The 23,099-nt window shown below is 37.4% G+C and overlaps 1 protein-coding gene across 6 annotated transcripts in view; it reads right to left on the bottom strand.

Moving 5' to 3' along the window:
• Nucleotides 1–2,161: 2,161 nt before the first annotated feature.
• Nucleotides 2,162–23,099, bottom strand: part of KALRN (kalirin RhoGEF kinase) — a 1,009,634-nt gene continuing 988,696 nt past the window's right edge. For all 6 annotated transcript variants that reach the window (XM_056793558.1, XM_056793560.1, XM_056793559.1 and 3 more), the window contains 3 exons: nucleotides 21,664–21,864; nucleotides 13,143–13,281; nucleotides 2,162–10,430 (listed from right to left, as the gene is read on the bottom strand). In XM_056793558.1, the coding sequence (XP_056649536.1) occupies nucleotides 9,885–10,430; nucleotides 13,143–13,281; nucleotides 21,664–21,864 (886 nt within the window). In that variant the 3' untranslated portion in view covers nucleotides 2,162–9,884. The remainder of the gene's footprint in view (nucleotides 10,431–13,142; nucleotides 13,282–21,663; nucleotides 21,865–23,099) is intronic.

The following is a 23,099-nucleotide window of genomic DNA, read 5'->3' as shown; positions in this document are numbered from 1 at the left end:
TGGGGGATAGTTCCTGCAGAAAAAAGGAAGTACTATCTCCAGGAAAAAAAAAAAAGAATTGTCTTCCAGAGAGCTGCCTTTCCTGATTTTCCCAATTGCCAGTGATTCTTCCACAAAATCTCTTTGTATTTTCTTTTCTACAAACATAAGAACATAGATTTAGACAGAGCTGGACAGGACATTGGTAGCCAATAAGTCCAATAAGGACCTTCTCATTTCACAGGTGAATTGTACAGCATTACTCTTTATGGCTTCATCTTAGTTATTTGCTTTACTGACTCTCCTAGAGGTTGGAACAAAGAACTCAAAAGATCATTAGGCTTAATTGACTATGAATTGGTTTCCCCTTAGCTCCTGGAAGTAAACTACTCAGAAGAACTGAATCTTTAAGAAGTTAACTCTGAAGTACCTATTAAATTTATTTGTGGTTGAACTGATATATTTAAGAGGTGGTTGCCAGGGATTTAATTTCTAAATCACAAAATGAATTACTAAAGTAAAATGGAATTTATGGTAGTTTGTTTTACAATAGAGGGAATATATTGAGGAAGAGATAAAAGTAGAGAGGGAGAGAGAGCTCTGGTTTCCTCAGAGCCAGGTAGAAATTCTAAGGCCCTAATCAAAAAAGAAGTCTCAGAAATCAGAAAATCAGAAAAGAGTCTCAAGACAAAGGGCCTTTTTTGGAGGTTCACACCTCTGAGAAAGGCAGGGTTACAAAGTCAGCCTTTCACTCACCAATGGTGACCGTAAAAGGAAAGTAGTTTGAGGTCTACTGCACAAGCTCCTTCAAGGGTCTAGTCCCACAGCTAAGTCTAGTGTCCATCTTCCAATCTCTCCTCTGAGTGAGAGTTCTTCAATCTAATTCAAATCAAATATCTCTTCTTCTGGCGTCTGGTCCTCTTTTTAAAGATCTTTTTTCTCTTGTGTCATCTCCCCTAAATTTCATGTCTACCAATTACAGCAGATGCTCCTCTCCAGGACTGCCCAGTCTTTAGTTCACAACTCTTTTGGTTAGATTATACCTATTTTGGTTACTTAATACCTTTTTTGGTTAGTTCACCTTTTGTTGTTAACTAACACCTTTTTGTAGTTAAAATGGGTAGATATAATTCAAATACTGAGTTACCACCTTTTGGGGATTAAAATATAAAAATAGATTGTGGATTACAACTCAATCTTCTCAATAAAGGAAGAACTAACTATCTTCATTGTTACAATCAGGAGATAGCTAAATCCAATCTTTACATATCTCAAATCACCCTAGACAGGATTGGCAGATACAATCTAATATTAAGTAACCTTTTAGGCTTTATTTTCTCCTGTTGTTTCTAGGACCCTCTCAAGTACCCTGACCTCTGGCTACATCTTCTGTCCTAAGCATTTATGTAACCAGGCCATGGTCCTTCCTTTCCTGTATTCCCTAAAGTGTATACAAGATTCCTGAGTTCTGCAGTTCAGTGGAAATTCCCAATAATTATATTATATTATTGGTCTTTCCCAAGACATGGTCATTCCAGGATGGTCTCCCGGTGGGGTGGTTTAGATCATTTGTCTCCTTTGTCCTGATTAAAGACTTGTTCTAATATAACTACTTTACTAGTTAATATTAATTTTAAGGTTGACACACCTAATACATGTCAGGTGGAATTCCAACCAGTTATATACTACTTCCTGCTTTCTTCTCACCCCAAGATGTATGTAAACCCCTTTAGGGCAAATATACGATATTAATGGGATTAAAGTTTGTTGATTGATTTTGCCAGTTTCCAAGATTATCTATAGGATTATCCATCTAGAACTGGAAAGGACCATCAAGCCCAACACCCTCATTTTACAAATAGAAAAAAAGCCCCACTTGTCCAAGGTCATTCAGATAGCAATTACTTGTATTGGGATTTCAGAGCCATTGTTCTTTCCATTGCCATTCTGAATGAATGAAAGAATGAATGAAGGAGTACATATTAAGCAATTACTATATCTCTCTATCCCTCTCTATATATTTAGGTGTGGTGGCCAGGGAGGACTGGCTAGGAAAGGTAAATCACACTGCCTCCCTGTTTGGGGAAAAAGTAAGACTCCTTATTTTAAACAAATATTTTTAATCAGGAAAAAAAAAACAAACAACAACCAACCACCTAACAGAAGAAAACCAGAAACAGCATCTTTCATAGAGTATATTTATAGGAATGCAATGACACATGAGATGTACATTTTGAAGCTTCATCTGCAGCTTGTAACATTTACTGTTTTTAATCATAAACATGACATCAGATCACCACTTTACAACATGACACATGAGGGATCTGACTTACAAATAAAATATTTACAACCTACCTTTACAAAATGACATTGTATGTATACAAAATGGAAAAAAAAATTGCCATAAAACAGAAGATACACTTAAGGCAGACCAGCAAGACACTGAAATAATTAAGGCTGCGGAATTCTTTTGCACCTTGAAAATATTGAGCTATTGATCAATACTGTGGAGTGGCATTTTTTTCATTGTTATTTTTCCTCTTTTAGATGATTGTTAACATGATCTAATGTAATTGAGTGTATTTCTATGTGTATGTATTATGGTCCATATGGAGAAACCTGCCCAGATATAGATAAGCCTCATATATATGGCCAGAATGTCCCACCTCAAATTCCCAGAACCAATTGGAGTCATTCCCTGAAGGGTCTAAAGATAAGGGATAGGGTCTGTGATTTTAACAATGGAAGGAAAGAAATCTCAGTGTGAGGATTCTCTCCACAAACACAGGTGCTACTCCTCCTTGACTCTCATAGAGGAGTCTTACTTGCCTGAGATACGTAGAAATTATATGAGTTGCTCAGGGTCACACAGCAAGTTAAGTGTTGGGACCTGGATTTGAATCCAGGTTTCCCTGACTAATCTGAGTGGCCGAAGGGTTTATTAATAATTCAAATCCAAAATTATTTTTGACCCTGATAATAGAATAAACCAAAAAAATATTTCATTGGGATGTCTTAGGCTTGGAGCCCTTTGCTATGATGTCTTTGAAAAATCAAGAACTGGCTCCCACTTGAGGAAATAGTTGGTTGATTCTGATTAGCTCCAATCTGTTCCAATAGTTTTAAATATAACTGGAAATGATTTTCCAAATTAGAACATTGGCCAATTTGGACATTTATATTCTGAGAAACACAGAGTCATATATTATTGAGCTGAAAGAAATTTTGAGAGATCACCTAGCCCAAACCCTTGTTTTTATATACTAGGGTACTGAGGCCTTGAGAGATAAAGTGTCCTATCTGTAAATTGATGATTATAATAATACCTTGTGTTTCTATAAGGTATTCATATACATTATCTCATTTGATCCTCACAAAAACCCTGTGAGGTAGGTAAGTACCAGTCTTATTTCCATTTTACAGATGAGGAAACTGAGACTTGGGGAAGCTAGAGACTTGCCCAAGGCCACACTGTGGGACTATGACTAGAAACCAAGTTGTCTGACTAAAAGGTCACCGTTACAATGTACTGTTTCTCTTTATGTTTCTCCAATATATTCTTCATATGGACTATAAAATAGACATAGACATTATACACTCTCTTCATGTGCATGCAGATACAGATCAGTCTTTTTCCATCTGCTTATCCTTAAACCACTACCTTTCTTGGTGACTAGCTCTCATTCTGAAGGAAATGTGTTCAGAGTTGTCATATTTCCCATTTTTGTTCTACCTTCTAGATATTTTCTCCAACAGATTAGACTGAACTGTTCAGCAGATATTGAAGTCAAAGCACCAGGGTAAAAAAAAATAAATAAAAAAGAGACAGAGATGAGAGATATGGCTTAAGTTAGTGAATGAGATGTTGGTTTTACTAGCTTCATATTCAAAGACCACAGTTCTGATGAATGGCATGGTAACAGTCACCTTAGCATTCCAAAATGTGGATCAATTACCAATTGCAGTATCGATCAATTACTCAGTCAAGGATTTACTGAGTGCCAACATGCCCAGCTAGAGCCAGACTAGATTCAGCCTCATGATACAGGATTCTCTTTAATCATTTAGTTCCTATCTCTTTCCATTTATTCTATCCCCTCATCTTCCTTCCCTACTCTCACTTTCCCAAAGTAATACCTTTCTGATAGAATAGAAAGGATGAAGCCCCAAATTGGAATATGATTAAAAGTCTAATTTTCTGAATCTACCAGTGAGCAAATTGGCAGGAGAACTGAATCAGTTGTCTGTTTCAGTGTCAGCATGTCCCTGGTAAAACGGCTCCACTTGGGAGCTATTACACTGGTCTTTGAGGACTGAAAGTTATCTTAAAATGATTGCTTTTTGTCCCCCTCTAGCTTCTAAGTTTGTTAAAAGTGAGGAAGAAACTTAATCATGTCACAGAAAACATGGCCAGTTTTTCTATGTTCCTGTATAGATTTCTCACATTTAAAAAAAAAAAATCCCTTTTAAAAAAATCCAGATACCTATGCCCAGATTCCAGGCTCTCGGGGAAAATTTTATTCACAATAACAATGAAACAATTGAAGATCTCATAGTACTTAAAGAACAAGTATTAATATAGTACTTTCTTTTTTGGTGCATATGTGAATGTCAGGGTTATCTCCCCTGTTCCTTTCCCATGGTTTTATTTACAATTTTTAAATGGTCCCTAGATTTTTTTTTTTTTAGAAAACTAAGGGAAATCCCAACACAGCTTTACAAATAAATACAAAAAAACTGATAAGCCTACAAATATGTTTGCCTATCCCAGACTCCTTGTAGGAGTTCATAACCAGGGAGTGAATGAATAGTGTATACATTCCTTCTCACTCACCCAATATCAGTCACCATTCACCCTGAGTGAGTGGTTGTTGGCAGTACTGCTCAGCCATTAGAGCAGCCAAAGTCATAATTTCTATCCCCTGTTTTGCAGGGGCTTTTGATTGCAAAAATGGGGCAAAGGATTTTGTAAACACACAGAAATCACCACTGGTTTCTCATTTATGATACCTTTGTTCCCATAGGACCTTAAGAACCCAAATTTAGAGTTCTTCCAGGAAGGACTAGTACGTATGCACAGTTTTAGGCCACCGGAAGTTGTTTTTCCAACAGGTTAAGAAAAAAGAGCTGGTTGCCTCCAGATTTCAACCTTTTTCTTCCCATTGAAACCCCAACCACAGTGAAATCTACCCTCTACACCTGTGCCCTTGATTCACACTGGGGATGGTAGTTTCCAATGAAACATCAGTAAAGCTCTGCAAAGGTTGGTAACTAATGGTATTTTTCAGTCACTCAGACAGTAGGGTGTGGAAAGTAGAGGGTGGCAGAGGAAGCTAGGTTAGCATACCTCTAAAGCAAAGATAACAACAAGAAACAGGGGTGGTGTTTCGTTCTTTATGATGTATTTTATTCACTGGGACAGCTTCTCTACCCATCTTTCCAGACAATGGATTCTTTTCACTGTTGATTTTTTTCCTATATAAGACCAAGTAATATTAAGATAATAAGCATGCAATATTTTCATCTATAAATTCTGTAGAAGAATCTAGTCTCATAAGCTGGCAAATAATGCCCAAAAAGTTGAATATTGGAAAAACTGGAATTTTTCAGTTTGTTTGAAATAGGCAATAAAATAGCATTGGCAGTGTATAGCACTTTATCCAAAGTCTGTTTGAGACACAGATTAACTAGTATATTTTGTCAGTAATCCTATGAGATTCAATAAGCTATTCCTCCCTTCCCACTTCTATTTTGCACATAGGCTACATTCATGGCAGAAGGATTCCATGACACATTTTATAGAGAAGGAAAAAAGTCAAGAACCATAATGAAATGAGAAACCAAGGAATTCCTGGATCTGCCCTGGACTGAGATTTCCTCTCCTCTTTCTGTAGGAAAAGTAAGGCCCATGAACTGAGAATTTAGGAAAGCTAAACATGGCAGTTTTTAGCATTTCCCATCCTCCCCTCTGAAAGGCACAACTGTTTTAAAGTGGACCACAAAGAACCAAAGCCAACATCTCTCCTTCCCCTTTTGTACTTCCCTTCTTCCTCTTTTCTTCAATGTTGTTTTGTGTCCTTGAGATGTTAAATGGACACCCTTTCTCTACCACCTCTATTCCCACAATTTCATACAACTTTTCTCATACATTTTAAGTGAATGCTTAGCTTTCTAAGACCAAATCAAAAAGGACAAACTATCTCAAATTAATTTATATTGAGTTGGCCCTTATTTTTACTTTTTCCTCCCAATCCTTAACCCTTTTCATGTTTATCCTAACAAAAAAAAAAATCCTACTCAATTAGCATAAGCTAATTTGGACAATTTGGGCTTAAAAAGAACTTGAGTTGCTTGTATAAATGTGATATTTCTTTTAGCCAGGCCCAATAAATTGATTTTCAAGGTTAATACAATTTTAGCAGAAGTGAAATTTTCCCTCCTTCCTTAGGAATTCTGTAAATATCTTTGGTTCAAGACAGGCACAGCTAGGTCTTGATTAGTACAAATGATGAATCCAGTGAAATAGTCACATAGATTAAAATTCATACTATTTGAAGTTATCATAATGTAAAATAAAATAGGATAATAGTTTCTAGTAGTTCGAGGAAATGGTCTCAAAAGTTTTTTACTTTCCTTCACTATAAGTGACCCTTACATGACCATTAAGGGCATATAATCTAGCCCTATTTTTCTATTTTTTGCTTTTATTTTTTTAGAAATGATTTAACAGGCCTGAGATTCCATAGTTTTTATTCTTATTTAAGTGTTAATTTGGGGAATCCTTAGATCTAAACTACACTGCATCCTTCAGTATCTGAAGGGCAAGGAACTAGGTATATGGTGATCCCCACTGTTAAGGAATTCTCTGACTAAATTAAATGGATAATTCCTCACTTTCCCTTGGGGCCTTTGCTATGTATGCATTTATAATACATACATGCATATATATATATATGTATGTACATATATATGAGCACATACATATACACACATATTTATTTTGATACCAGTAGTTATGCTTTGGCTTCAATTAACAACAGCACCCAACATGACCATCAAAAATACCTTTTAACAGGACCCAAGAGTTAGAGCTAAAAGGTTATTTACTCAAATCTGGTCATTTTACAGATGAGGAAATGAAGACCTAGAGAGTTTAAATGCCTTGTCCAGTATTTTACAGGGAGTAAGTGGCAGAGGGAAGGTTTGAACTTAGTTCCTTTGACTCCAAATCCATTTCCCCCCTTCCCCATCACATCATGCTTTCAGTCATTTATTCTGGAGCAGCCTACATAACTTAACTCTTGGGTCAAGCTGATGCTCTAGCTGATATATTGCTAATGGCAACTTCTCTTCCCCACTGCCTCCCCCACTCCAACTTTTTGGCCATTGCATCCAACCTGCATACCTCCTAGTCGAGGCTCTCTGCCTTTTAGAAACTCACACTTAGTTATCTTTTGTATGGCCATGATAACTCCTATTGACATTCAAAAGAACTCTTTATAACATGTGTTCTAGGTAGAAGGAAAGAGAAATGGACAAACCAAAGGGATAGCATGTTTTGAAAACTTAATAATTCTCCAACCCTACAATGAGGTCATTCTTCCTTCCTCTTCACAAAATAAATGCTAGGATAGGGTCCATCATATATTTTGCATTGATACTTTTCTACTATAGAAGTCTTAGAAATTTAGATAATTTTTTAAGATCACAAAACTTTGTGTGTATGTGTGTGTGTGTATGTAATTGAATGTAGAATTTATAGAACAAGTTAGTAGTCCCCAAGGCATCTGAATTGGTAACCCAAGGCCATTCACAAGCTAGAAAACAAATACAGTCAGAGTCGGTTTACACATATTTGGTTAATCCGAAAATGCTAAGTGCTACCTAGGCTTATTGCTTGAGCTTACTACTAATTTATTAATACATAAACTTGGGGAGGCTTTAGGGAAAATGTGGAGATAGGGAAGGGTAGATGATGAAGTTGCCTTTTAATACTGTGAAAAATATTCAGTAAATTATTTCTAATTCTACAGTTTCACTGTGGGACAAAAGGTTTCTAGACATTATCTTAGTTCAGGTTTGATTTTCCATATTTTTTCCCATCCAGACATGAGAATAGATGCCAGGGAACCATTCCCAAATGATCTCCTTATTTTATTGTAAGATTTGAATCCTTGCTGAAAGAAAAAAGAATGCTGGGAAATCTTATGTGAGCAGATGATGCAGTTAGTCTTAAAAATGTCAGCTGTGTGACAGCACATTTTAAAAGACATCCTGGAACATTTGGGGTAAGATCATATATAAAATTAGAGTGAAAATACTCAGGTCTTAGCACTTTTTGCTTACTAAGGAAGAAAGGGCAATTAACAATATAGCCGAATTCTGAGAGGATATACTCTAGAGAGCAGCATCAGCCTTCACATTGGTCTTAGGAGTCCAGAGAAATACCTGGGGTTAAGGATTAACATATATTGCAGCCCTAAGGAAAACAATGTTCCCTTTGGGTGATCTATCAGGCTTTTCTTCATGGCTTCAAAATTAAACATCTCTCTTTGGGTGTCCTCCAGTCTGAATTTCAAGTGATATTATGAAAAGCTTTGGCTCAGGAGAAGGCAGATTCCAGTTCCCCAGAATGAATGCCCCTCTCCGCCACCAAATAGTTCTGGTAACATTTGGTAATCCAGTAACCAAAAGGATAATCCACACAGAGACTTATTTTTCTTACCCATTTCCCAGAATTTTGCTTTCACCAGACCTTTTAAGAGAGATATATGGCTACTGCCTCCCAATAGATAAATGTTACTGCTATTAGCAGTGATAAGGATACAAGGGAAGAAACTTCTTAGTGTCTGATGCATCTCTGTAGAAGAAACTAGAAACTTCTGCTCCTTCATGGATAAGAACTATAGGAAAAGTTTCTAATGAACCTATCATATGGTTCATGGACCTATTTTAAAGTCAGGTGGAGGCATAAAAATAGGCACCTGAATTTGCTCATTATCCAAAACTGGGCACATAAATTTTAAGTTCCATTGCCGGCCTAGTTCTCTGACAGATTTCTCTCCCAGATCTGTCAGAGAAATGGGAGAAGTTTGATGGATACAATTCAATGTTCATCAAATAAACCTTCAGCTGGAAGCAAAGTCATAACTTTAAAGATATTGAAAAAAGGGTAACATCACTTCCTCTGGTTTTCGTAGAAGATTTCTGTACAAGGTTTTATAAAATATTTTTTTTTTAAAAATCCATCTAATTGTGCTTAAGTCAAAACGACTTACTGCTCCTATAAATAACTGTTTTAACTCTAGCACAGAAAGGTACTGGGGATTAATTTTAAAGCTATCTCTATTTTACATACATATATACACATATATCATAAAACTCTGGAACCTGGGTGGGATATATTCTACTGTATGCTTACATGTATTTGTATTAAGAACGTATATCTAAGATACCTAAACTAGAGCAGTTGACAGATGGGCTGCCTCTATTAAACAAAACTCTGGGGTTGTTTAGCATGAGCTTCAGCTGACTCCACTTAAGACTCTACTTGGAACTCATGATTTTCCATTTTGACCCAAGTCCACCTGAAAATAGCCATATGGGATCTTCCCCACTCACACCCCTTCAATTTCCCACAATCCAATACCTGACTTATTCCTTGACTTTGCAGAATAACCTTCTAGAGAGGGTAAATAGCCAACTATCAGAAAACTCCTAGAATTCAGGATAGGTTTTACTGTTTAGACACTGAATAACCACTGGAAAAAGGTGCATGAGGTACATCACTCAGTCTGTGGAATTGCAAATCAAATGGTTTAACACAGAACTATTTACAGCCCAACAATGTCTCATTTTTGCTCACATTGTGTGTCTTAGTCAAGCCTCAAGGGCAAAAAGCAGGCTTATGTCCCTTGGTTCATACGACTGACAATGAAGCTCTTGACATTGGGAACTGGGCGAATGTCATTTTGGTGCTTCCGGCGTTCTATGAAGCAGGCCAGTCGTGAGGTATCCAGGGGGATTTTGGAGTAGCTGCCGTTATGGGGCTGCAACCAGGGGTGTTGCAGGCAGGTGGCTGCTGTGGGCCTCCTCCGGAAGTCTTCCTGTAACATCACGTTGATGAAATCCCTTGCTGTGTTGCTGACCCCACAGAAGTACTCATGGGGAAAACTGAAGTCCACCCTACATACGTTGATACATGTTTCCTCCTTGCTCTCATCCAGAAAGGGGGAAACACCACTTAACATTACATAAGTCAAGACTCCAATGCTCCAAATGTCTGTGCCCAAGGAGACAGGGATGCCTTGAATCACCTCTGGGGCAGCAAACTCTGGGTTCCCCAGCAAGTGGTGGATATGGAAATGACCTGAGATCTGGACAGCATCCTCCAAATCAATAAGCTTCACTCGAGGCACTGGGATCCGTAAATCAATAAGCAAGTTTTCCGGCTGCAGAAAAATGAGAAAGAGTGATTAAAGGAGAAAAGTTTGCTTTTCTGATTGAAATGTCAGTCAAGATAACAATAATAGTTAACATTTATCTAGCACTTTATGGCTTGCCAAGAGCTTTCTTGTTTAAGTTATGCAATAATCCTCCACTGCAGTTACTGTTATCTCTATTTTATAAATACTGAACGTAAGGCTAAGAAATTAGGTGACTTGCCCAGCTTTACATAATAAGTGTGCAAGTCAGGATTTGGATTTGAGCTCACCAGCATGCTATCTGCTATACCAGCTAGCTGCCTACTTTGAATTCATTCATGTCCTTATTCTTTTTTTCCTCTCCCTGACAAAACCTATACAGTACTGTAAACTCCTCTCCAAGCAAACTATATCTTACATAGATGGAAACTTGAACAAAACTAAGTCACAAAATCATAGATTTAGAGCTGGAAGGGACCTTGGAGGTTATTAGGTCCAATGCCTTCATTTTACAAATAAGGAAATTTAGGCACAGCGAGATAACAATTGCCCAAGGTCATGCAAGTTTTAAGTGGATGAACTAGGATTGAAACTCAGGTCTTCTGACTCTAAGTCCACTAAATCACACAACCTTTTACACTTTCTCCAAAGTATTCAGAGGTTCAGAGTTGGGGGGTAGGAGCAAATGGGAAGGGGATAAGCATCTAAGCACCTATAAGACAAGTGCTATTATTACCCTCATTTTACAGTTGAGGAAACTGAGGCAAACATGAAGTGATTTGCTCAGGGTCACACAGCTTGCAAGTGAACTCAGGTTTTCATGACTAGACCTAGTGCTTTGTCTACTGCACTATCCACCAACTATGTAGAGAGAATGTTAGCTCTTTCACCAAGGGTATATGTTTTTGAGAAGTATTAGTTGAGTAGTGTTGCTGAGGGCATCCTGATTAGGTATGAACCTTGGCTTCTCTCTAGATTCCATAACCAAACTGATCTACTAATTGGCATAGCCCACCCTTGGTGATTGGCAGTTAAGCAAATGAAAAGCATTTATCTACCAAACATCTTCCAAGTATCAAACATTGTGCTAAATGATTGAGATATAGCCATCCACTGCTGAAAGAAGAGCTATGGGATAAAAACAATGAATGAGAACTCATGTCCCTCATCTCCCCACTGGCTGCTGTTGTACCTTTGGGGTCTTAATATTTGAGTCTCCTTCAATTTCAGCTCTGCTTTCAGGCCATGAGATTTTAGTGAGTAAATTCTCTTTCATGGAAAACAAACCCTATCAGTGATATACTTCTTTCTTTCCTTGACTAGAATAATATTTTATGGGGAAAAAATTAGACAGGTGATCTAGGTAATTGGAAGTCAGATGAGCCTCTTCTCTAATTCTCTTCTCTAATCCTTCTGCTTTCTAGCTGACATTATTAGGTGTGGTTCACATGTGAAAGGCAGTATGAAATAGTGGAAAAGATGGTAGGAGACTCTGGCTCTAGTCTATTTTTTACCGTTGACTAGTTGTGTTAGGCTCTCTGAGCCTCAGTTTCTTTATTTGTAAAATAAAGGCATTGGGCTTTATAAACTCTAACATTCTATAATGTTAAACTCCAGAGGAATTTACTTTAAATTATATAGAAACTGATCTCAACAGTCTAGAAAAAAGTTTGGTAGGATATAAATTCCTTTAGGCAAGGGCATTTTCTTTTAGCTGTTTTACCTTTGTTACCAATCCCCTCTTACCCCAGCCCCCCTCCACCCAGTGCCTAGAATAGTGTCTTAACAAATGTTTGTTGAGTTGAATTTAATCATTTGGGGTGGGTCATATTTGTTTGCACATTATTTCTTCCATTAAGTCATAAACGTCATATGGGCAGGATTTGCCTATCTTTTACCTCTTTTTGTATTTCCAGGACTTAGCACAATGGTTGGCAAATTTTGTTGTTCTTTAGTTGTCTTCAGGCATATCTGATACTTTGTAACCCCATTTTGGAGTTTTCTTGGCAAAGATACTAGAGGGGTTTGCCATTTCCTCCTTCAATTCATTTTACAGATGAGGAAACTGAAATAAATAGAGTTAAGTCACCCAGCTAGTGTCTGAGGTCAGATTTAAACTTCAGAAAATGAGTCTTCCTGACTACAGGCTTGGCACTTCATCCACTATATTGCCACCTACTTGCCTTGACCTGGCAAATAGTAGGTAGTTAATAAATGTTTATTGATTAATTGAATCAATACAGATCTAGTCCCCAGCTTTATTTCATTGGAATTTTGATTCTGTTAAAGAAATGAAAATTTAATTCATGTTTGTGAAGGGTTAGCAAGTTGGATCTGATACCTTTTGCCTTTTTTCTGGCTTTGTAGTAGATAGAGAACTGACCTCAGAGTGAAGACCTGGGTTCTAGTTCTGCCTCTGAAACATGCTGAGAAGCATCCTTAGAAAGTCAGCACTGCAGGCCAGTGGTGTCAAACTTAAATAAACTCACTGTATACACAATAATCCTGATGGGCTATAGATTGACTTAGTTTATTTTATTAAATATTTCCTAATTACATTCTAAACTGGTCCTGTCTCCACTCTAGAGTGTGATGGCTACATCATGAGCCTCTGCTTTGGGCAATTCTCTAAAACTCTAAGTTACAGAGAAGGTGCCATCCTATCTTGATAGAGGAGAATTCCTCCATCTATATCAGTGAAACCAGGACAGACCCATGCCCATTCATATTTCCGGTTACCTTGATATCCAAATGAGCAACCCTGCAATTATGCAGATACTGTAAGGCTTCCATGGTATCTCGAATGTAGAAAGCAACTTTTTCTTCCATGAGTTCATCATGATTCATAAGATAGTCCAAGAGTCGGCCATCATCCATCCTACAAAAGAAAAGATAAAGAAAGTAAGACAAAAAAAGTTTAAAAGCAAACAAACTCCATAAAGACCTCTCTGTAAAATTATTTTATTTAATACAGATGTATTTCAATTAAATATCCATCTATGGATCATATCCAAAGCTGGGGGGCAGGGTAGAAATTAATGAATTTACATTTAATATGAAAGCAACAATAAGAAAGTGCAGCTAGGTGGTGCAATGGATAGAGTGCTAAGTCTAGAGTCAGGATGACTCATCTTTCTGAGTTTAAATTTAGCCTCAGACACTGAATAACTATGTGACATTGGGTGAGCCACTTAACCCTATTTGACCAATAAAGAGAACATGTCAGACAGTAAGGTATAAGAAGCTGGAAATTTAGGAGAAAGCAAGATTCAAGAGATTCCCCTAAAAGTCTCCTGCCATCAAAGTCAATTCATTCCTGTCTGAGCTGTCCTGGATTTTCTTTAGATCCTTGCAGCTTGCCTTGCTGTTTTCCATTCTAAATACTGTGCAAGAAGCAAGCTGGATGTATGGGAATAGTCCCCATAAGCTAGGATAGAATGGGATTTTTTCTATATAAGGGATTCACATGTGCTTCAGTGGGTATTTGACTTCTTCTCCTGTCTAGAAGTAAATTTATTCTTGGGAGATCACATGAAATCAGATTCCTAATGCTTTTTCCCCTTAGATTTGCCAAGAGGTCTATCCTGGTGAAGTTGAAGAAGGTCACATATTCATCATCAATATATCATGGTCAGAGAGTTGGGAAAATTGTTTAATTCTTTTTATTTGTATCTCTAGCACCTTGGACAGTGCTTGGCATGGAGTAGCCACTTAAAAGTTTATTGACTGGCTGATTTAGTTTCACATCCACAATGCCTTTTTTTCTCCAGCAGAGGCCACCATTTCTTATTTTTTTTTGCTCTCGTTTTCCTTTCATGGTGATCCTTGTATTGTGTTCTAGGAGTTTCCATCAGACCCGAGGGGAGGGGAAACATTTTGTTTTCAAGAAAGCTGTGGCTTGTGATTAATGACTCACAATCCTCAGTCTACTTGCACACACCAAAATGATTTTGTAGAAAGACTACTGTGTTAGGAGACCTGCTTTCTGTCTGTAGCCCTGCCCAGCTGTTGGACCTTGGACAAGTTACCTCCCTTCTCTTGGCCGGTAAAATGAGGGTTGATCTAAATGAAAGCTAAAGCCTTCTTCTAGCTTTATTATACTATGAATCTTAGTCTCTTATAGTCGGAAAATTCTGACTCTATGAATTAAATGATGGGCTATTTTCCCTTCTGCCTCCTTCTCCCTCTTCAGTAACTGGGATCCATTCTTCTAACACTCATGGAACCATAGGCTATAATCCTGGTAGATAGAGTACTTGGCCTGGAGTTAAGAAGATCTGAGTTCAAATTAGGCGTCAGATACTTCCTAGTTGTGTGACTTTAGGCAAACTTTTGTTTTTAACTTCTGTCTGCTCCAGTTTTCTCAACTATAAAATAGGAATAATAATAACCTCTACCTCATAGGAATATTATAGATATTAGTTGATGTAATATTTGTAAAGTGTTGGCATATAGTAGTGTGAACTTTAGATTACTCCACCCTACTTAGTCTAACAAAAATCAGGAAATTGTGAACTTTAGATTACTCCACCCTACTTAGTCTAATAAAATCAGGAATGTCTATACCCATACTTAAGGATTAATTATTTAGGAGGATGGCCTATGACAGACATGTGCTAGCAAATGACAAATCAGAAACAGCTGACAGACCCCTGGGCTGTCCTAAGTCAAGCCTAAGATATCATTGGTACATGTGAGACACAGGAAAGTGATGTAAAACCGTCTATATATTTTGTGTCACTTCCTCTCTTGGGCTCTTGGATGGCAGAGAGGTGGCTCGCAGCAGCTGGCTGAGCATGTTGGTATCTTGGCGTGGCGGTTGCTATTGTCTGGTTTTTAGCGGTGAGTTTTCCTTGATACCATACTGGAGAAAGCCTAGTAACCTAGTTCAGTGAGGCATCTTCTCTGAGATTTCTCGGAGTTTTAGGCTGATTCATTCTTTCTCTTTTACCTTCCAAACACTATCCTCTTAGAAGCCTCTAATCTTCTTCAGAAACCTTGTGTTGGAAGATTTTGAACTCCCCCTGACACAGGCCGGGCCGGAGAAATCCTATACCCTTTCTCTTCTCCTTGATTTCTTCCCTATATGTTCATTAAACCACCATATATTTCAAAACTGACTTTGGTATTTTTATTTGGGATATCCCCTGGAGACCAAAAATTAAATTTAGATTAGGTCATGACCCTAAATTATCCTTACAGTAGGCACTAATAAATACTTATTTCCTTTTCTTCCCTTTATGTCATGCCATTTCTTTGGTAGACAAGATGTATGGGAGACGAAATATATTGCTTCCATATATTCAATACCCAGACTGCATATTGAGTATCTTTGTTAAAATATTACTCAAGTTTAGGAAAACCCTAAACAGGAGCCATACTTAAGATAGAGAAATCCAAATAGGAATGCTAATAAGATAAAGAAAACCTAACCCATCAAAGACTTTCCAACTCCGTATTTGGCCTCTCTTTGGGGGACCACTCAATTATTGATTGTCAAGGGCTGTTGAGATTTTTGCTTTTAATCAATTTGATTTTAGCTCTGCATCCTCATGTGCTGTGAGCCATTTGCCCCCATTTCTACACTGGCTGCATTTCAGGGACTGCTAGTCATTTAGCCTTAGCATAATGGACTTGACTTTCAGTAAAACAATGACTACATAAATTTTATTAAATGCTTACAATTTGTAGCGATGTGCTAAACAATGAGTGTAACAAGGAGCTGTGAAATAGTCCTCATCTCAAAGAACTTATGTTCTAATGAAGGATACGACATGTAAATGTGCATATGTGTGTGTGTGTGTGTGTGTGTGTGTGTGTGTGTGTGTGTATACAAGATAAATACAAAACAGAAACAAAGTTCCCTTGGATAGGAAGACTTTGGAAGTTGGAGGAAAGGCTTTTTACAGAAGGTACTTGACATGAGTCTTGAAGGAAGTCAGAGATTCAAAAAGAATTAGATGAAAAAGGAGCATTACAGGCAAGGAAAACAGCTAGTAAAAAAACAGAGATGTGAAATCGAGCATTAGGCAAGAGAAGAAGTAATAAGGCCAATATGGAACAAAAAGTATGTGAAAGAGAATAACAGGTAAGAAGACTTGAAAGAAGAAAAGGGGACAAGTTTTAAAGAACTTTCAATGCAAAACAATTTCTGTTTATTCTAGGAGGAGCCTCTGAAGTTTTTTGTGCATAGAATGACATAGCCACCCTTTTTCAGTTTTGTATTTTGTGTTATCTTCCTCTATTAGAATAAAAGCACCTCAAGGGCAGGGAATTTCTTTTTCCTTATAGTTGTATCCCCAGCACTTAGTCCAGTGCCTGACACATAGTAAGATCATAATATATGTTGGATATCTCCATCTTGCTGCTTCTCTCCTTAAAAGCAAAAGCTTCCTAATTGGTCTCTTTACTTTGTCTCTTTCACACACAATAACTTCTCCATATTGCTTTTCCTTAAGCAGACTAATCATGTTATTCTCCTAATCAATAAACTCCTTAATAAATGCTTTTTCATTCATTCAGTTTTCCCCAGATACCAGCTCTAATACCTAGAATTGTATACTCTTTATTTTTCCCAGTTACTCAAAAGGAAGGATAAGTAGGAATACAATATCCTAGTGCTTAACACATTTCTCTGCCTCCTCATTCCAGGCTGGAATTTTGGTTCTCTGGGAATATAGTATAATATTCTTACATAATCTTTACCTGCTGTAAATATGCTATGCCTTCCTTCTTTTTTGTACATCACCCCCAGAATGCACCTGTGTGGTTTATGACTAATATCCTCACTAGTGATTAACCTAAATATGCTAGTCTAGTCAGATAATTCAGGTTTTTCTGCTGTCACTTACATCCACATCTGCATGCTCTGTCTCTATTGTCTTTAAGAATATAGTCCAGTGGTCTGCATTCTGGACCTATATTTAAGACAATAGAATTGTCTGCCATCTCTAGGTTAGGCACCATATGTAGCTTCTTTAGACCTCTAAATGTGTGCCTTAAATCTTTCCTCATTCAATTCAATCTTCCATTAAAATTATTTTCCTGAATCACAGGTCTGACTATATCACCCTTCTTCTTAAGAAACCCCAGTGTCTTCCTATCATCTCCAGGATCAAATACAGAATGTTCTGTTTGACATTCGAAGTTCTTTATAACCTAGTCCCCTCCTACTTTTCTAGTCTTTTCACACCTTATTCTCTGATACATGCTCTTTGATCTAATATGACTGGCTCCCCTGGCCCTTCCCGAAACAAAACTCAAGAGCCAAGCCATCTCTTGATTCCAGAAATTTTCTTTGGCTATTCTCTATTCCTGGAATGCTCTCCTTTTTCATCTCTGTCTCCTGGTTTCCTTTAAGTTCCACCTAAAATTCTGCCTTCTACAGGAAGCTTTTCCTAGTGGCTTTCTTCTGTTACTTCCTATTCATCCCGGATGTAGCCTACTTTGTATATATTTATTTGCACATTATCCTCCCCCAATAGATTGTAAACTTGTAAACTTCTTGAGGTCAAGGACAGTCTTTTGCCCCTTTTTATATATCCAATACTTAAGCATAATATCTAGCACTTTCATGTGCTAGGCACTTAATAAATATTGATCAATTGATTAAGAGGTGACAGGATACAATAAAAAAAAACTCCACTAAATTTGGAGTCAGCATTCCTGGGTTCAATTCTGCTTTCTCTTACTCATTCTGAGGCCTTGGGCAAGTAATTTCTTTACCACAATTGTGGTCTAAACCACAAAAATGCTAGTTAACAGTTAACATTTCTATATTGTTCTAAGGACCACAAAGCACTAAATATCTATTATCTGTTGAGCCTTACTATAATCCTTTGGGGAAGGTATCATTTAAAGATCAGGAAACTGAGACAAAGAGATTAAATTACTTGCCTAGGGGCACAAAGCTATTAAGTGCCAGAGTTAGGATTTAAAACCCTGTCTTCCTGACTTAAAGGTTACCACTATATCAGTTATGCCACCTAGTTCTAGAATAAGGGGGAATGAATTGAATGGCTTTTGAGGGCCCTTCCAAATCTAAATGTTTCATTCTATGATCTCTGTTTTTGCAAGTGGGGGATCAGTTTCAGTATTTCAGGAAAGACCACATATGCTATTTCCCAGGTTTCTTGGATGGAAACAATGAAGGAAAAGAATAAGAAAATCCCCTGAGGACCCAAGCCCTTTGTGTTATGACAGGCTCTGACACAAGGCTTGCATATGATTGTAATCCCTAGAATATGATCAGGAAGGAAAATATGATATTAAAAATTTCACTTCCTTTTCCACAGAAGGACACACCTGTAATTATAAAAATGAGTTAAGAGGAAAGAGTTGGGCATTTTTAAAAGTGGCTGTGAACAGGAAAAACTTCCCCTGCCTCTTTAAAAGATAGCTTTGCCTACAGGATTACCCAGTACTCTGATTCATAAATTAGATTTCAGTTAGTATGTTAGCCTGGGCTACACATTCTCAGGCCATCACTGTGACAAACTACTAGCAGTAGGATTATTAATCTAGCAGTCACTGTGGGGAAGCATCCCTTTGGAAAATTTTATCCTGCAAAAAAATGTTTCCTGTTTATTGTTATATCTAGAAGAGGAAACGGACCATGTTTATAGGACTTAGAAGAACCATTGTTGTATCTGTCTGACAATATACCCTGAAACTATATATTTTTCTTGAGTATCCTCAAGGCTCTGTCCTGGGCCCCATATCTCCTGTCCCTTCATACTCTTTTTCTTTGGTGACCTCATCAACTCTTATGGATTAATTATCCTCTCTAGGCAGATAACTCATGCAGTAAGATCTTGTTTTACTAGAACTTAATACACAAATGCAGGTATATGATTGGCAATCAAAAAAATAAAGGCAGAAAAATATGTAAAATTTGAAAATTTTAATTATCCACTGTCTGTGCCATTTTCCAAAGCAGTGTAAAGTCTTGTAGCTGTTTGCCCAATCACACTCATTCTCTCTGAGAAGTGTTAGTGTGAGTCATTACACTGTTTTGTGCCAAACATTAGCTCCCACATCAGTCTTTGTCCAGAGTTCTCCCTTGTTAACAAGTTGTGTCTGCATCAGAATAGTGCTGCTTTTTGTCTCATTAATGCTATTGAGCTATTAATAATGACTCCAAAATACAAGAGTAGAGAGGCTGGTGACTCTCATAAACCTAAGAAAAGTCATAAAATGCCTAGGTTATTTGTATAAGAAATACTATTAAAGAATGGGATTTGCTACCATGCATAATTTTCAAATTACCCAAAGGATCTTTGAATATATTGTTTATATAGAGAACATCCTACCAAATATATTATTTTTGTTGTTGTTCAATCATGTTTGACTCTAAATAATCCCACTGGGGGTTTTCTTGTCAATATTGCTGGAATTCTTTGCCATTTCCTTCTCCAGTTCATTTTATATGTGAGGAAACTGAGGCAATTAGAATGTGACTTGCCCAGGGTCACATAGCTAGGAAGTGTCTGAGATTAGATTTGAACTGAGTTCTTCCTGACTCTATACACTACCTCCTAGCTGCCCCATTTATATTGTTATATTAATTATGTTATGTTGTATCATATATTTAGTATAGTACAGCATTTTATTTTATTTATATCCATGTACAAATATGTGTACATATACACAATGTGCATGTATATGTCTGTATACATATGCATGTGCATATACATATACCTATATAATATATATACTTATATAGATGTTTATATAAAAATATAGATACCTATATATTTTATCCATAGAAACATACATACATATATATATAATCTTTCTCCTGAATACCAGTTCCACATCACCACCTGCATATTTGGCATTTTGAATTGGAATTTTCATAGGTATCTCAAAATCAACATTTTAAAAACAGAATTCATCTTTCCCTCAAAAACTCCTTGCTTGTGAACTCTCCTATTTCTTTTGAGGGTTCCACCATTCTTCTGGTACTCCCCAGTTCACGGTCTCAGTCACCCTCAATATCTCACTGTTCTTTACCACTCCTATCAGATCAGTCGTCAGATGAAGATGCAAGAAGCAACAAATCCAACTGAAAATCTGCCATCCTACAATTTCTGTAAAGTGGAGCAAAGGAGGGTATACCAGGTATGGGGAACTGCCAAAGAAATGGCATAGAGAAGGAAACTGGTACATAGTTACCCTTCTTTCCTCTACTTCTTTGAATATACTAGTTTCTTTCAGAGTTCAGCTCTAAAATTACCTCCTAGATAAGGCCTTTCCAGATCCCCTCCAGATCCTAATTTTCTCCCCCACACCTCATGAATTACTTCATATTTATTATGAATACACTTTTATGCATACATGTTATCCCTGCCAATAGAATCTCAGGGATTGCTTCATTTTTTCTTTGTATAACAGTGCCTGGCACATTGTGAGTCTGTAATAAATGTTTAGAGATTGGTACTGGACAGCATTAGAACATTTGCATAGTGTATCATGAGATATCAGGATTGTGGCCTCTGTTTCCTGATCAACAAAATGAAGAGACTGGTTTAGCTGATCTACAAGGTCCATTATAGCTCTCACATTCTGTGTTTCTATGAATCCATTATCATTCTTCTTTTCCCAGAGAACAATGGGCCAGTGGCTGCTTGTTCATAGCCTGAGCTATAAGTTTCTCTTTTCTTCCTTTTCCTAGATTCAGAGGGATGGCAACTGGCTGAATCCCTCTAAACTTTAGAGTAATTTACCTTGCATTAGGGAGTCTGATTCTTTTTTTTAAGTCCTTACCTTCCATCTTAGAATCACTATTGTGTATTGGTTCCAAGAGAGAAGAGCAGTAAAGACATTAAGTGACTTGCCCAACATTGGTCACCCAGCTAGGAAATGTCTGAAGCTAGATTTGAACCCAGGACCTCCCATCTCTAGACCTGGCTCTCAATCCTTTGAGCCACCTACTTATCTCCTTGGGAGTCTGATTCTACATGAAAACAAAAAAAACAAAGAAACAACCTTTTGCCATTTGGGAATGGTATGAGAAATATAGGAGCCTTCATTTCCACTCCAACCTAATTTCTAGGGCTATCTGGAAAGAATCTACTACTACTTTAGTTGCTTGCTCCAGGCCACATACGTAGTAAGCATTGGAAGTGGGACTTGAACTCCAGTCCTTTGACTCCAGAGTCAGTGTTCTTTTCACTGTCCATATGGGGTCAACAAATTCAGAGGGTGGTTCCATCTAAATGGACAGAGGTAGTGCTAGAGAGAGGCTGTTGGTACTCACAGCTCCAAAACCAAGATGTAAGATGTAGGTGACTCATAGGTGTCATGGAGCGTAACATACTGAGGGTGCTGCAAATGCTGGAGGAGGGCAGCTTCATGGGCTGCTTGTTCCTTCTTCTTCATTTTCTTGCTAATGAATTTCACAGCAACATCTTTTCGGGTAGCTTTGTGAATGCATTTCTTCACAATGGAGAACCGACCCCTGAAACCAGATGAAAGGGAGATGGTTATCTATTAAGATTCATGAATAGACTAGACCCTTTTAAAAGTGATTTGTAGGTGGGTGGAGTCAAGATGGTGGCATAGAAGCAGCAGAAGTTCAGACCTCTCAATACCCTTCCTTACCAATTACAAACTAAATGCTCATAGGGGACTGAAAATCAAACCTAACAACAAGACAGAGCCAAGGAAACCTCCTGCTAGACCCAATCATGATATACATGATTATACATGATAATACAAATTAAAAAACTAGAAAGTGAACAAATTAAAAATCTTCAGATGAAGAGTAAATTAGAGATCCTAAAAATCAAAGGAGAAATCAATAAAAATGAAAATCAAAGAACTATTGATTTTATAAATAAGACTAGAAGCTGGTACTTTGAAAAAACATATAAAATAGACAAAGTACTGGTCAGTCTAATTAAGAAAAGGAAAGAAGAAAACCAAATTGACAGTACCCAAGATGAAAAGGGAGACCTCACCTCTAATAAAGAGGAAATTAAGGCAATCATTAAAAAATATTATGCCCAATTATATGGCAACAAATATGGCAATCTAGGTGATATGGATGAATACTTACAAAAATATAAATTGCCTAGACTAACAGAGGAAGAAATAGATTACCTAAACAACCCCATATCAGAAAAAGAAATTGAACAAGCCATCAAAGAACTCCCTAAGAAAAAATCCCCAGGTCCAGATGGATTCACAAATGAATTTTATCAAACATTCAAAGAACAACTAATCCCAATATTGTGCAAACTATTTGACAGAATAAGCAAAGGAGTTCTACCAAATTCCATTTTACGACACAAATATGGTACTGATCCCAAAACCAGGAAGGTCAAAAACAGAGAAAGAAAACTATAGAGAAATCTCCCTAATGTAGATGATGTAGGGATGTAGACTCTAAATGAACATCCTAGTGCAAACAACATGGAAATAGGTTCTGATCAAGGACACAATTAATACCCAATGAAATTGCTTGTCGGCTGCGGGAAGGGTGGGTAGAAGGGAGGGAGGGAAATAAAGTGATTATTGTAACCAAGGAATAATGTTCTAAATTGACTAAATAAACTAATTCAAATGGGGAAAAAAAGAAGAAAAAAAAGTGATTTGAAGGGGGCAGCTGGGTGGCTCAGTGGATTGAGAGCCAGGCCTAGAGACTGGAGATCCTAGGTTCAAATCTGACCTCAGACACTTCCTAGCTGTGTG

The sequence above is a fragment of the Monodelphis domestica genome, chromosome 4 (genome assembly GCF_027887165.1).
Source record: "Monodelphis domestica isolate mMonDom1 chromosome 4, mMonDom1.pri, whole genome shotgun sequence".
Lineage (NCBI taxonomy): Eukaryota > Metazoa > Chordata > Mammalia > Didelphimorphia > Didelphidae > Monodelphis > Monodelphis domestica.
This window is presented reverse-complemented; position numbering and strand designations above follow the sequence as displayed.